The sequence below is a fragment of the Elaeis guineensis genome, chromosome 5 (assembly GCF_000442705.2).
Source record: "Elaeis guineensis isolate ETL-2024a chromosome 5, EG11, whole genome shotgun sequence".
NCBI lineage: Eukaryota > Viridiplantae > Streptophyta > Magnoliopsida > Arecales > Arecaceae > Elaeis > Elaeis guineensis.
In genome coordinates, this window is record NC_025997.2 from 5,838,022 (window position 1) to 5,854,322 (window position 16,301).

The 16,301-nt window shown below is 37.2% G+C and overlaps 1 protein-coding gene across 1 annotated transcript in view; it reads left to right on the forward strand.

Moving 5' to 3' along the window:
• Positions 1-16,301, forward strand: part of LOC105044609 (uncharacterized) — a 35,495-nt gene extending 19,194 nt beyond the window's left edge. Inside the window, 23 exon segments of the mRNA XM_019850914.3 lie at positions 221-346; positions 444-581; positions 584-994; positions 1,104-1,724; positions 3,090-3,158; positions 3,849-3,965; positions 4,038-4,280; positions 4,998-5,045; positions 5,139-5,279; positions 6,129-6,287; positions 6,385-6,447; positions 6,548-6,655; positions 7,046-7,129; positions 7,231-7,278; positions 9,340-9,414; positions 10,525-10,620; positions 10,693-10,773; positions 10,860-10,931; positions 11,535-11,579; positions 11,715-11,798; positions 15,539-15,642; positions 15,734-15,884; positions 15,996-16,301. Of these exon segments, the coding sequence (XP_019706473.2) occupies positions 221-346; positions 444-581; positions 584-994; positions 1,104-1,724; positions 3,090-3,158; positions 3,849-3,965; positions 4,038-4,280; positions 4,998-5,045; positions 5,139-5,279; positions 6,129-6,287; positions 6,385-6,447; positions 6,548-6,655; positions 7,046-7,129; positions 7,231-7,278; positions 9,340-9,414; positions 10,525-10,620; positions 10,693-10,773; positions 10,860-10,931; positions 11,535-11,579; positions 11,715-11,798; positions 15,539-15,642; positions 15,734-15,878 (3,078 nt within the window). The 3' untranslated portion in view covers positions 15,879-15,884; positions 15,996-16,301.

Genomic DNA, 16,301 nt, shown 5'->3' on the forward strand with positions numbered 1-16,301 from the left:
TGAAAATCCCAGACTGAGCTTGCTAAAAGTCTGGTTGTGTCAGCCTGTCCTACTTTGCTCAGGTCTAGCTTCTACAATGTCTATTTAAACTCTAATTCATATCAGGAATATAGTTTAAGCGACTACTTACAATGTAGATTCTTTTCTTTTTCAAGTAAATCCAGCTCAGAAAAGATTCATGATTTGAGAAATGGGCCTATATTGCTTTTTATCTCTGCAGTGGCGTGCTCGCTTGGTTGAAGCTCTAAAAGCCATTAATGCTGGTGAGTTTGCAGAACCAGCAGTCAAGCTTAATGAGAATTCTGGAGGTATCGTAGTTAGTAGAGAAGAGATTTCACCTCCTAAGGTATACTCCCTTCTCCATTTTGGTAATTTAGACTCTTCCCCATCCCCCTCCCCTTCTGAATATGGATTGGAAATTGTCGTAGGATGATAAATTGCAGGAATGTGATGAGCGAAACAATGATCTTGGGTGTAAAAGAAGTATGGATGAAGAGTGCAGTGATTTGTCACAAGATGATGTTGTCTCTAGTAAAAGAGCTAGACAAACATCTGTCACAGCGAAAGAAATTACCAGTGAATCATTCAGACAGGTCCTGATTCAGTCCAGATTAATCTCCCTTTGATTAGTTCTACACCTTCAAGGGATGGAAGTTCTGGACCTGTACAGCAACTTGTTAATATGTTTGGTGCACTTGTGGCCCAAGGTGATAAGGCTGCTGGGTCCCTAGAAATTCTTGTTTCAAGTATCACTTGCGACTTGCTAGCAGAAGTAGTTATTGCTAATATGCAGCATCTTCCACCAACTTGTCCTGATGCGGATGGGAAGGAAGAATTAGTTCCTGGTTTGGGTCATGCCTCTGGCTTTGTTGGTAATTGCCTGCCTGCTCTGCGGCCATCAGCACTTGTTTCCAATATTCTTTCACTGTCAAGTTCTCTCCCAATGCTAGCATCACTGTTGAATATTCAACCTTCAGCATCACATAATATTTCTGTAAGCTCTCTGTTCTCTATATATCTAGTGCATCTGTGCTCATATCTTTTGGATTTTGGAACTGTCAGATTGTGTTTTAAGGTATTTCAAACTTCCCTTGCAATTGCAGAAAATCCAGCAGGAAGATGAAGAGAAAATGACATCCACAACAGAGACATCCACAACAGATGCAACTTTCTTACCCTCTAGTGTTGGTGATGCCATTGCAACAACATCTGCTAGTTTGCCTGCTTCTGTGGTGCCAAGTGAACTTGTAACAGAAAACGACAGTTCAGCTGTTCCATTATATGTAAACATGGAAACAACAGAGAGTAAAATACCTGGTTTGGATTCCACCAGTTCTTTTGAAGAAATTCAAGAGTCACAGGATGCTTCTCATACTTCCACTGCCGAGCTGCAAGAAACAAATCTAGGACACGCCATTAATTTGGACAGCACAATGCGGCTTGATGCTTCTTCAACTGATTGTGTGGCCACGAGTGCTTTGGAGGCCCAGAGCCCAAAACTAGCCATAACAGATGCAAGCCAGCTGCCTTGTATATCTTCTGTTGCCACTGCTCCTCAATATATTCTACCAAAGATGACAGTGACTAATGTCGACCTTACTGATGAAGACAAAGATCATCTGCAAAAAGAGGCATTCATGCGCATCCTTGAAGCCTACAAGCAAATAGCAATATCTGGTGGATCACAGATCCACTTTTCCCTGCTTTCTCACTTGGGAATTGAGGTAGTAATCCTTTTGTTCTTCACAAGCTTCCATCACTATTTCCAATTTTGATTCCTGGAAACTTGGCTGATATGCTATTTGGCTAACTGAAATTTTGGTAAATTGCTTGTTCTTTTTCTGTTTTTGATGTTTATACTAAGAATGCTCAATTCAACTCTTTGTAACTAGGATTATGGAGAAAAGAGAGATTAACTGTGACCATATCTTTAGTTAATTGCTCTTTTGTTTCCCATATCTGTTGGGAATGGTAAAGTTGAGGTAAGCTGATGCTTAGACTAATTTCATGTGGTATATCAACATCAGTCAATGTAGCTAGCTTAGCGTAGCTGTAGAGTTTTGGATTTGGTATAGTTGTCTTTGAAGACTATGCTGGGTCTTAAATTTTGTTTTTATGTGGTTTACATTTAAGATTTTGCCATACCGGTGCATACCGCCTATATTAGGTATATCGTACTATAACAATACCGAACTGAGACTTGATATGGAAGGTGTACTTAGACGCTGAGTCTAGGTATGCCAAACTGACCCCTGTACTGGGCATTGATGCTGTGTGCCTGTACCAACATGGTATATAGGGTCTTGCACCGTGATGGCAAATCTTGGTTTAAATATTAAAAATGTTCACTGTTTCCAAAAGGTGGGAATTTCATATCTTAGTATCTTTCTCCATTCATTAAGATATTTACGTGTGAAGTCTTCCATTTTTTTATTTTTTTTTGGTTTTTCATTTTAATGGTTACACGATGAGTTTGTTCTTGCATATGTAGGCTGATCAATATACCATGCTCAGGCCATACTAAGATCTTCCTCTGGAGTGGCATGGCATGGGACCAGGATTTAGCTAGGTCTATCTAATTTGATTTCAAATGACACGCTAACCCTGGCTCAGCTTAACTGGGGACATGGACAAGCAATATTTAGGCTAGCCTGAATCTGCCTTGGGTCTGCATGAGACAGCTTGTTCCAAGTGACCTATGACAATAGTTTGTTATTATGATCGATTTGTATGGATATTATCTTCCACTATTTAAATTCTTTGATAGAAAATGCTACACATGATCAATCTGGCCACTGATGATGTTTGAGTATCCGCCATTTCTTTTTGATTGTGCATAGAGCATCCAGTGCTAAATCCTCATGCACAGAGGCTGCTGTAATCAAAACCTCACGTCCATTGATAAATACATGTATCTCAATTTATTTTGTATCAGCTTGCATATTGTTCAGCTTCCTTTATCTTGTATTGGTGGAGTTTCTCAATTTTATTAATTTTCTTCCCTTTCACATAGTTGGTGTCATTTCTTTTTTTTTTGGATCATTGCCTTGCTATTTACATTTCTTTTGTGATTTTTTTTTTTGCTGCAGTATCCTTTAGAATTAGATACATGGGAGCTTCTACAAAAACATGTGCTGTCTGATTATATGAATCATGAGGTAATGCATCACTTGGTGGTTCATTTTTACCATTATCTTTAGTTTTGTGCCATGTATTTACAAATCAATCTAATGCTCTTGGATACTTGGAGACAGCAACAAAATCATCCACTAGTTATTTAATTTTGATCTATGACAGAACTCCAGCCTGTTGCATTGCTTTCTTATGTTGAGTTTGCACCCAATTGCAGCTGAAAGTTGAAAATTTTAGATGCATGATGTATAGGGACATCTTTCTTGAGACCGTTTCCTATTTAAGCAAGTTAATGGAGGACCAAATTATCTGGCTAGTGCACTTGATATTATGTCTTGTTAGGTGCAGACCAGAGAGTTGATGTGTGTCTAAGTGAGAAAGGTTATTCAGGGTAGCTAATTATTGGTAGGTAATTATAAGAAATGCCGCATTTAGATTATTCAAGATGTAGGGTAAGGGCTAGCGAAAGTGTGATACAGTAGACTTGTCCAGTGATCCTGTATTTATAGGCTGTGATGTCTTTGACAATCATAGTGTTGTAGGTTACTAACAAGACATTAACAAACAGACACTTGCAAATGTGGTTTCTTTTCTTCCTCTACATGCTGTTGATCAGATGAATATATGTAGCTGTGGCATTAGGTGATTACTAGTCTGCTAATCAATATGTTTGGTCTATGAGATTCATTTTTCTGACTTTATATAAATGTCTTCAGGGGCACGAGTTGACATTACGTGTCCTATACAGGTTGTATCGGGAGGCAGAGCAGGATCAGGACTTTCTTTCATCTAGAACAGCCACATCAGTTTATGAAACATTTCTTCTTACTGTGGTGCGTATAAATCCTTCTAGTCTTATATGTAAATAATCTGATCTTTTTCTTAGTTTAAAATTTTGTGTATAGGCAGAAACACTTCGTGATACTTTCCCAGCCTCAGATAAATCCTTGAGCAGATTGCTTGGTGAAGTGCCTTACCTACCTGAGGGTGTATTGAAGCTGTTAGAGCGCTTGTGCTCTCCTGAAAATGAGAGACATGATAAGGACTTTCAAAGTGGTGACCGAGTTACTCAAGGCCTCAGTGCTGTTTGGAATCTGATTTTGCTTAGGCCTTCTAATAGAGACAGATGCCTCCAGATTGCATTACAGGTTTTTCATTGTTAAATTTGGATTATTTAATATTTTGTATTTATCTGTATATGTTTTTTTCAAGCATTCTATATAGCGTGTCCTTCTTATCTTGCATTTTTTGTCATGCTGAATTGAATTTTCATATGTTTGAAAACCTTCCTTTTCTTTTTGATGGTTGGAAATTTATAATTCTTTTAGCTATAACTTTGGAAGAATCCTTTGGGAAGTAGTGTAGCTTGTCGGTTATGTGAGGAAAATAACTTCATCCAAATGAGCTTCTGAGGCACTTGCTCATCCTATGCTGTCTTTTTTCCCCCTCCTTGCTAATGTTCTGACTGTTTTCCTCCAGCCTTCACTCATTTTAGATTAGCTTTGCTCGATAAGGTATCATATTCCCACTTGCATGCTTTAAAAAGAGTATTGCTGGTGTGCTATCTTGACTAATTTATAAAATCATGCCCCACCCTGAAAAAAAGAATAAAAAAAGGATTCTTTAAGCCTTACAAAAAAACAGTCTTGAACCTAGCCGGGCAATTGACTGAATCATAACTTTTGGAAGATAGAAAAAGTGCCCCTTTTATTTGCTATAAACCTCTCTCTCTCTCTCTCTCTCTCTCTCTCTCTATATATATATATATATATATATTTTTTTTTTTTTTTTTTTTTTTTCTGATAAAGCTGATCAGTTCTATTTTCATTGCTTGTCTTTTTGTTTCTTTTTTTCTCTCATAATAGAGTGCAGTGCATCCTGTGGAGGAAGTGCGAATGAAAGCAATACGCCTGGTAGTTCTACGTGCATTGCTATTTCTGCTGAACATCAGCTTGAGCAACATCCTTTATCCATTATATTTTTGTTTGGATGCTGTTTATTTGCAGGTGGCAAATAAACTATTTCCTATGCCAAGCATTTCTCAAAAAATTGAAGTATTTGCTAATGAGAAGCTCCAGTCAATAGCAGATGATATTCCTGCAATGGAGGACATCGATGCCGATGGATCAGCTCTTGGATTGCAAAAGGTTTGCTTTGTATGCTGTTAAGTAGCATTTGACATAGTATGGCTTTACATTTGTCCTATTAATAAAGGAAATTCTACCCATTACATTAAGTAAAACATTTTCCCCCCTTTCAGCAGAGTTAGTGCCTAGAATCAGAATAAATAAAACTGATTGTTCAATTTCAATCTATTTAATAGTAGGCTGGACTGTTTCATTAAAGTTCACCTCAAAAAAAAAAAATCTTTTGCCTTAGAGGTGTAAAATAAAGTGGGAGTGAAATATTAAGTAGATTTTTGCGAAGTGTTTATTACTGAAGTATCATTAAAACTTTGTATGCACGTTTGTGTGCATCTTCATTGAGTATTTCTGACTTTAAACGTCAACATATAACCGTTTAAGTCATGGGAGATGCATGTAATTTGATGATGATTCCATCTTAACATGTGATCGAAATACAACTCGTCGCTTCCTGTTGTATATGTTCACTGAACTACATCCAGCTCACATCTTGAATTTTAAGTCTTTCTTGGACGAATTGCCCATTCTGTTCTGGTCTCATTGGAAGACATTCTGACACAAAAGTGTTGTGGAACAACCAAGAGTGGTTTTTAAAGAATTGCTAAAGCTGTATGCCTGTATCTGCTCAAGATGCTTGAATCACCTTTTTGCATTGTTTTCTGTACTTTATCTACATAAATTAATCTTATTGAATCATTGGGTGCCTTTTCAATATTGGAAGTTCATTTTGTCTAGCAGAAGGTTTTAGTGTTAATGTCTTCCAATACTTAGATGTTGTGATGTTACTTCATTCTAGAAATATAATCATGTTTGTTCTTATTAAATATTTAAATCCGTCTCAAACTTCATCAGAATGGTGATTTGGAAAAGCCTCCTGCTGGGCGGCAGCCACCACCAAGTCTACCTAGAAATGAGCTCACATCTGATAACCCGTCAGACCAAAATACAACTTCCTCTTCAATATCAGAGGCACAACGGTGCATGTCACTTTATTTTGCTCTTTGCACCAAGGTATAAATTGGTTTATGCAGCCTTCATTGTGCATTTCTGCATGCTATATCTGTGCCTCCTTATGCAAGGCTAAGTGAATTTTGTATATGTTGTACAGAAGCATTCCCTTCTTTGGAGAATTTTTGCAATTTACAAAAGCATACCAAAAGCTGCAAAACAGGTTTCTTCCACTGTTATCTCTCTAGCATGTTCATGATATTCTACAAAAATGAGGCCTATTCCATTTAGTGCTTGTTCTTCTAATCATTTAAATTGTGCAGGCAGTCCATCGGCATATTCCCATACTGGTTCGTACTATAGGGTCTTCACCTGAACTGCTTGGCATTATCTCGGATCCACCAACTGGAAGCGAGAACCTCCTCATGCAGGTTTGTTAAAAAACACTCGTATGTAGTCCATACTGATAAATGCAGGACAGAAGAGTCAAAACTTTCATGTTGTTGATGCTGGTGTAGACCAAGGAACACTGGAAAATAAATTGTGAATAATGGTTATTCCAGGTTGAAAGCAAAATGGAGGCGGACATCCATTTTGTTCCCTTTTTGGATATGTATTTGCAATCTTATTTAGGTTTTCCATGAAAAATATGGAATCAATTTACTATGAGAATTACTGTTACTTTCTTAAAGCTGAAACTTGAGTTCATTTATGCATGTAGACATAAAGAAATCAGATCGCAAATGGTTTTACTACTTGGCTTTTATTAATCTGTTTCATTTACTTCACATTTGAGTGACTATATCATTACAATTGAGCAGGTTTTACAAACACTAACAGATGGAGCTGTTCCTTCACAAGATTTGATTTCGTCAGTCAAAAAATTATACTATTCCAAGTTGCAGGTTGATTCAGTTAACTACTCTCTGAAAATTGGAGTTTGCATATTTGTGTATTCTTCTTTTTCCTTTTTGTATTATTTATTTGGGGTTTTTCTTGCCTGCAGGATGTAGATATTCTAATTCCAATATTGTCATTTCTATCAAAAGATGAGGTTTTTTTGCCAGCATTCCCTTCTCTCTCTCTCTCTCTCTGTGTGTGTGTGTGTGTGTGTGTCACTGTATGCGTGCAGATGTGCGCACACATGCATGCCTAGGCACAAAAAACCTTTACCTGTATCATGTGTTAGCAAAATGTGCATGCTATTGTATAATATGACGTGTTTCCACCTATTATATCACACATGTTTCTTCCTGAGTTATGGAGTGATACGGTTCTCTTTAGAAAGAGAAAAAGGTGATTTTATGTTATAGTTTGCCCCCTTAGCACTAGGGAACCTTGCAACTGAATTTATCTGCATATTCCACTGTTGTCACTGCTGAGAACAGGACTTGTAAGTTATTTATCCTGTAAGCAGATTCTAGTTTGTAAATGGGAGGAGCATAGAATATTTCTTGGTTGACTTTTATTTTTAAAAATAATGTAATCTATGTTAGGTAGGGTTTTCTAAGCAAATTTTAGTACACAATTCAGCAAAACTAGATGCATCAGGGACAGTTCCATCGGTTACTTCCACTGGATTCTGTGAATTGATTAGATATACATCAAATTCAGGATCAACCACGGTTGTTTTTGGTTATTAACAGCAGCAAGCTGCAGGTTACAAAATTAATAACTAGTCAAGTGGGATTTCATTAATGTGCAAAAATGACATGAAGAAAATTAGAGCATTATTTTACTACTTTGACATATGACTGCCTTTATGGATAGGTTGATATTCCCCCTTCACTTTTGCTTCTAATAACATGTATTCTACTGGGTGTTACAGCCCTCATGGATTAGATGACTTTGTTTTCTTAAATTACTTACCTTTTTCTTTGGCAGCATTCCTCCAACCAATAGCTCTGAAGCTACCAACAAATGCCTTTTTGTTACTTTAGTAATTAATATGCCAGATAGATTACCTGCTATTTTTGTTTTCCGCAAGCATACCACTCCATGCACACACACATGCATATTCATACATGTATATGTATGTATTAGTATATATATGTCGATACGTATATAATATGGTAGAGCTAATGTGTAGTTTCCCACACAATAGTCCGAATAAGATCAGCCCTAACTGGATGACCAGGGCCTGGCACTGATAATCAAAGCTGTTGAATGTGATTTACTATCTATAAATTGCTTACTGTTAAAAAAATTGTGCGATTTGAAGATCCTAGCCTATGCTTCCACTGGTCGAAAATATGTATTGTTTATGTTAGTTAGACTGTCCATTTTAAGCACTGCATGCATAAGCAGTGCATAGTCTAGGGTCTCTGAATCACATGATGTTTGACAGTGTAATCTAGAGATAGTGGATCACATCCAGTGGGGAACATTGATGCCTGGCCTCCAGTCATAAAGTCACCTTATTTGGACTGTTGTATGGGCGCCCCCACATCAGCTCTATTATATATATAAATATATACACACACTTATATATAAAATTATACACATACATACATACATATCTCATAATATTGTCTGTGTAATTTCATGATGTCATTGAAACTTCTCTCTTCATGCAATGCTATAACTAATTTTTTTCCTTTTTTAATGTGGATAAGAAGTTGAGATAGCTTTTTTGCTTCAAACTGTTAGTTTCTTTCTCCCAATATTTTGTGTTTTGTACATCTGAAAGCTGTTTTAATTTGATCTTGATGCTTTAGTATGTTATTTCATTAGTCTTCTTTTATTTCATTGAAACTTCTCTCTTCATGCGATGCTGTAACTATTTTTTTTCCTTTTTCAATGTGGATAAGAAGTTGAGATAGCTTTTTTGCTTCAAACTGTTAGTCTCTTTCTCCCAATATTTTGTGTTTTGTACATCTGAAATCTGTTTTAATTTGATCTTGATGCTTTAGTATGTCATTTCATTAGTCTTCCTTTATTTTTCACATACATTTTTTCTGATTTTTTTTTGGGGGACTTTTAACAATTTTGGTTGCTTAGGACGATGACACATTATGACTATCTAAAGACAATTTTTTTGTTTAGTAGAATTATTCTTACTTTCTTAATCACCCCGGTTACATTCTCACCTTGGTTTGCTTGTTATGTCTGCTAGATCCTTCCCATTTTCCCCCGTATTGTTAATCTTCCGCTGGATAAGTTTCAAGCTGCACTCACCCGGATTTTGCAGGTATTCTTCATAAAGTGTTCATTCCTATGTTTAGATGTAAAATGATGATTTGTTAGGATGACATCAATAAAATTGTTCTTCATTAGACTATTCTTATGTCTGTTTCTTTCTGTTTGAATGAGTTATTGCTTTCTTTTCTAGTAACTAATTTCAAGTCTGTTATTTGGTGGTTGAGCTTGGGGTAGCTAGGTGGCATAACAACTTATAATAGTGAAATCAAATATTTAAGGAAGTGTTTCTGATTTTGGCTTGCTATTTGATATATGATATCCATGTGCATATGGACACATTAAATGCAAAAACAGAAATTGCTGAAGAGAAATAGTTGACCTCCTTTTGAACAATTGTTCTAAAAAGTGCTTGTTCTTATAAGCTGAAATAATGGGTTATTTACTAAATTAAGTTGTTTATAATATTAAAATACTTTATCCTTCTACAGTAATATAAAGAATTCATAATGCTATAAAACATATGTTATAATTTTGTTTCCTCATATGAAGGAAAATGCTAAAGATAGTGTATTGATCAGAAAAACTAGGTTGAGCATGCACACACACAGGTCAACTTTCATGGAACTTCTTTAGTGATATATAAGCTAAAGGGATGAAGGAATGGATTTCAGGTGAGTCCAGGGGTGAATGTGATCAACAACTTTGATTATGTTGATGATCCTCTCTTATTTTGTATGAGTGGCTTGACTTTATTGATTTTAAGTAATGAGAACCTCCTGAGATAGTGAATGAAATTGGGTAAGGATAGGGAAATGTCAGTATGTGAAGGAAGTTTAGAGTATAGTTTCTGTGGGATTGTGAGTGCTTTACTCGTTCTCTAAACATCAAAAAAATATTTGCAATATTGCAGTATTGTCTAGGAGATTGGTGTTTTTTCTTCATTTGGTATGTCACATGAAGTCATCTCTTGTGCTTTACCACTATCATTTCAATTGACATTTGGAAATGCTTAAAGACAATTATGCTTTAGTTTTTTGTGAATCTGCTTGAGGATTGACCATTTGTATAGTCTGCTTAGTATCTCATCCTTTTATTTGACCTAGTAAAGTTCTCTTAGATATTCAGTTTTGTTTTGGTTTCTTTCCTTGTGTTTATTCAGGGGTCCCCACAGACTGGCCCTTGGCTGAGTCCACCTGAAGTTTTGATTGCTATCCATGGAATAGATCCTGAGAAAGACGGGATACCTCTGAAAAAGGTAATCAAGCCTTGTTTTAGTTTTGCTGCTGGCTTCAAGTGTGCAGATCACTAAGTTTAGATTGCAATGTAGGTCATGGATGCTTGCTCTGCTTGCTTCGAACAGCAGAATGTGTTCACTCAACAGGTTTTGGCAAAAGTTTTGAATCAATTAGTATGTACCTCTGGAACTAGATCACTTCTCATGTCTTGTTATTATTGCTGACTATTTGATGACTGAGAGTAATCACTTTTTTACAGGTTGAACAGATTCCTCTTCCTTTGTTGTTCATGCGAACTGTCATACAAGCAATAGGCGTATTCCCTGCCTTGGTGAGTAAATTTTTAAAGTTGGAAATCTAAATTATATAATAAGTTGTATTGCAGTCAGGTTATGTGGGAGAACTAGTTGTCAGGTAAGACTCCATTGAATTGCTAACAGGTCAATTGAGGTTTGAGTCTAACCTGTCACTATTAATGCCAAATGCCAACCTTGCCCAACCATTTGCCATCTTGATAGGTATTTGCTCTATGTTGGTAGATATAGTGATGGTCATGTCCTGTATAGAAGTATTATATGGTTTGTATCTTATATTTCTGTTAATATTGGCTTCAGATCTAGTAATTTTTCAGCCATTGAATGCTTGGATATTTGATGGGTATTTCTTGACTCATACCCTTGGATAGTACTGCAATAGAGTGTCTTTTGACCAAATTTGTGTTTTAATCAAATTCATGCTTGGCTTAGTGGGAAATTATGAATTCATTGTTGTAATCTGATTATGTTTACCGTATTCTTCATGGTTTATCAATGATTTAGTATTTTTTTAGGCTGTTGTTTTAAGTGGATTCACTTCAATTATCATACTATTTTCTCCTTTTCATAGATGTCACCTCTGTTATTTATGATAATGGTTTGATTTGATTGTTCTATAGGTGGACTTTGTAATGGAGATTCTATCACGGCTTATAAGCAAACAGGTAGCTCTTTATGAAATTACCTGAGTACTTAATTCCCGTATATACAATTCTTGATAAACAATGATGACCTGTACTCCACCTTTTTCTAAGAGCAATAATTTAATGTAAATTGTGTGCCTTCATATATTGCTGCAGATATGGAAGTATCCAAAGTTATGGGTGGGTTTCCTGAAGTGTGCTATCCAGACAAAACCTCAGTCATTCAGTGTTCTGCTGCAGGTTGGTTCACTTGCTATGCAAAACTTTTTAGCTATGAGCTTTTGAAGTTAATGTTCTTTTATTACCTTGCTGATAGGTAGGCCAGTTCAGAAAATATAGGAGGAAATCTGAAGGTTGGTGCATGCTAACATTTTCCCATGGAAATAGGATGAGAGCTTCACTAAAACAGAGACATATAATTTATATCGACTAGAATATTTTTGACTTATGTTAAAGTTTGTCCAGGAAATGTTTTCTAGGGAATAATTGGGATCATACACTACGGAGTTCTTTCATTTAATATTAATAGAAGGTTCAATTCCTGTATCTGGATTGCAGCAATTTGCTCCTCTAGTAAAGATTCTCCTCTGGTGAAAATTAGAAATGGAGAAATGACTGTGAAATGCACATGCTCCTTGTCAATAGAGATTTAGAACAAGGAATAATTGAGGCCCATAGAAGCTCGTAGTAGGAATGAGATGGAGGGACAGAAAAATCATTCTTTATATTTCTAAGTGGCAGTGGGAGCGAGAGCAGGAGCTTTTTTGGACTCAAGACCATATTTTAGCAATCCCAATTTTAAAGGTCCACTAAAAAATGACCACCTACCATGAGGAGTCAATTGCTAAGCACTGAGCTAGTCTAGCACATGCTCACCACAGCATTGACCTTGCACTTGACATACCTTCTGTTGAATGGTAATGCTACATCATTCAGTTTCTGCTGGACTTGTGAAAAAACTTATGCCCTTGGGCTTGTTGCTGCTAAGACATTTACAGACAAGGCTTTAAGTTTCTGCTTAAACAGGTTGGTTTCAGCTTAGATTGAACCAAAACTAAACCCTTGTTTTGGGTTTCAGCAGATTTCAGCAGTTTCAGTTAGTTTTAGCTAAAATTTTGGTTGATCAGCAGTTTTCAGTTAGTTTCAATTGACTGGTTTTGGTCTAATTTTGGTTGGAATTGGTTGAAACTCAATTTAGTTTTATTTTGGTATTTACTACCATATTGAGGTCATTTCCCTACTTATTTAAGTACGTTGGTTATCAGTTTTAGTTGTTCTTTTTTTTAAAAAAAATCTCAAGTTAAAAGGGAAGATGGACAGAAAACGTTATCCTTTATGGGCTGAGGACTCCAAAAAGTCTATTATTGTAGCAACGAAGACTAATATGAACAACAATTACAACACATGTTATAGGAACAGCATTTTTATGTATAAATAAATATAACATTATATAATGGCATGAATTTGATTAAATAGACAACCTCAAGAGTCAAGAGTAGGAGGAAGAAATGTTGCGACTCAACATATTTGTGAGTTTTATTAGAAAATGAAGAAAAAGATTTGGACACGCTATGCACTAGAAGGTTCATATTGTTAAATATTATGAATTTTCATATAACTAAAGTTCAAGAATGGAACAGTGTATCTGTTTGCATAGTGTTGTCAATGGGTCATGCCGGCCTAAATGGCCCAAAAAGCTAACCTGGAAAAAATTGGGCTTGGGCTTAGGTTTTAGGGCTGCAAGCTAAGTTGAGGCTCAGAAAGTAACACCTGGTCAGTTTTTAGGCCAGGCCCAGGTTGAGAATATGATAAAATCTAATCTTGGCTCAGTCCGAAAACATATCCTCTGCTGGGTCAGGCTCCGGTATGATACCCTAGGGCCAGATTCAGGTTGAGCCAAACTCAATCTTGAGGTTTAAACCTCGGACTTACTCTAGGCGAAGGCCCAACCTGGCTAATTGGCACTCCTACGTTTACAATGCAAAACACTGGTGTACTTGAAATTAACCAATTTGCAATGTTAATTTCAGTCTAAAATTGTCAAAACTATATAAATAAAGAACCCATATAACACAAAATAGTCTGGGACTAATGTATGTTAACTTTTATATGGTTCTTTTCATCGTTAACCAAGTTGTCCTGAACCGAACGGTTCAGACTGTGCCGAACCATATCTATGAGAAATCGGTCTGGTTCTAATGTACAAAATGGCACAGCGGCCATCTCGAAGGGAGGGAGAAGAAAGAGAGGAAGAGAGAGGGGGAGAGAAGGAGAGGGAGAGGAAGAGGAAGAGAGGCCTCTGGAGGCCATCCGAAATCTTGTCGAGCTCGATAAGGGCAGAGAGAGGGAAAGAGAGAGAGGGGGAGGTCCTTACTGATTATCCGGAGGCCTTCGAATGGATGGTGATGCTGCTGCAATGTCTTCGACAGCTGACAAGCCCACGTCGAGGGGCCTGAGGGTGTTGAGGCCGAAGGAGGGCAATAAAACACAAAACAAAAAAAAGAAAAAGAAAAGCGAAACAGGGGTGAACCTCTGTTTTGCATTGGAGGAGAGCGGAGGCCTCCTCCGCCTCAACTGCCTTAGGGTGAGGACCTCTGTTTGCATTGGAGGAGAGCGGAGGCCCTCCTCCGGCCTCAACTGCCCTTAGGCGGCCTTCGGCGGCTGCCTGAGGCCCTTCTTTCTCTCCATCTCCTTTTTAATCCTCCCTCTCTCTCTCTTCCTCTCTTTCTAGCCATCGGAGGCCCTTTCTTTCTCTCCATCTCCTTTTTAATCTCCCCTCTCTCTCTTCCTCTCTTCTCTTTCTCTCCTTCTCTGCCCTGTTGGTTTGGCCTGGCATGGATCGGTATGGACCCGTACCGCTGGTCAGCCGGCATGGGATCCAGTTCTGGTTCAGTGGTCCTTGTTTCTTTTATTTTCCTTCATTTTTCATTTCTTTGATTTTTTTTTTCCTCAATGTTTTTGAATTGCAACTTTGAAATGTGGAGAGGAATAGATACAACACTGAAATGGCCAATTTGAGAACTCCATGGAGCCAAACCAAAACCGATAACAAAACTAAGTTTTGAAACCTTATTTACGTATCATTATTTGTAATTGAGGGGGAGAAGTTTAGTAAGAAGAAACTTCTATTTAGAGTAACATACTCCCTTCAGAAACCTGAACCTGCACCTATGTTAAATGGACTTGGATTCGGGTGTTAATATCTAAGAATTTCTTGTCATGATTGCGTCTGAGTGTCATTACCAGTTTCAATATCCAAGTGTTGGGTGCAGGTACTTTAGGCTAAGTTGATCTGCACATGCATCTTTAGTGCTTCCTTACTTTGTCATTCTACTCACAGGTCCTGATGACTAGGTTTCATGATAAGTGCCACAGAATTGCTGCTGTGTGCTTACTTCTTAGCAAGCACCGTTTATTTAATGCTGGAAGCTGATTCCAGTATCACCTAAGCAAGTTCGTCTGATCACATGAATGTTCGGAGTACCCATTGTGACAAAATTGTTCCTTTAGCTCAATGGTTTATTTAATTATTATATATGTCTAGTATGAGAAACATAGTCTTCTAAGAATGACTAAGAAAGGAAAAATAAGCTCCCTGCTTTGTTTTTTATAGTGGTATTTGGATTTACTCCTGCATCCACCCGCCCACCAACACAGACTCAGACATGGAGATGGATGGATAGAGAGAGAGAGAGAGAGAGAGAGAGAGAGAGAGCGCATAAATTTTCAATTACAAAATGTGGTATAGTAATAGCCCATGTTATCTATCTTGAGGTCCCAAACTTCTATCATGTGAGAAAGGTTTGTCGGACACAAATCCTGATAGCAGGTTGATGTTTGATTTTAAGATATAATTTTATTTTTTCTTTTTATTTCTATTATGCATAATCTTGCACCTAGCATAGATCAATTTATGATACTATCTCTGTTAAGTAGAGCCATGCTATTATTTGATGTTGCATCATTCTTGTATTTGCCAGTTGCCTGCCCCACAGCTTGAAAATGCATTGATCAGAAATCCCATGCTAAGGGCTCCACTGGCTGAGCATGCTAACCAGCCGAACATACGTTCAACTCTACCCAGGTCCATATGGCGTTCATATTTCTTCTGTCATGTTGTAATTTTCAGTCAGCAATAAGTCATGTTGGAACTTTATTTTTTATGTTGGCTCCAGGTCCACACTTGTGGTTCTGGGGCTTGTGCAAGATTCACAAGCTTCAGGCCCAGCACAGACAAGCCAGAGTCAGGCTGCAGAAACGGGCAGTTCTGCTGCAGATGTTGCTACGGAAGTAACTCAAGAATCTACAGGTGTTAGCTAAGGCCAGGTCAGGAGATTTTGATCCTGCTAGTATTGGTGGCTATCAGTTTACTGCAACTTTACGAGTTCCTTGTGATTTTGATTCTCATTGGTGCCTACTTAATTTATGTTCTCTTAGATTTTCAGTATTGTTTCCAACAAAATGGCAGACCATGATAAGGGATTTTATTAAGACTGAAGGCAAATATTTCTGGGGTCGGATGATGTTCCCAGTAGAAAGCGCTGTACTGTGTTTTGCTCTTCACTGGTTTGGTGATTGTGTCGCTGTCACACAGCTGCAGTTTATTGCAAAATGTAATACAAGGAAATGTTAGAAAACTGGTTCTCTGTGTAAAAGAGTTAATGGATTCTAGGCACCATGAGTAATGTGTATATATATATATATATTTTTTTTTTGAACTATAATAGAAGAAAATGTGCCATA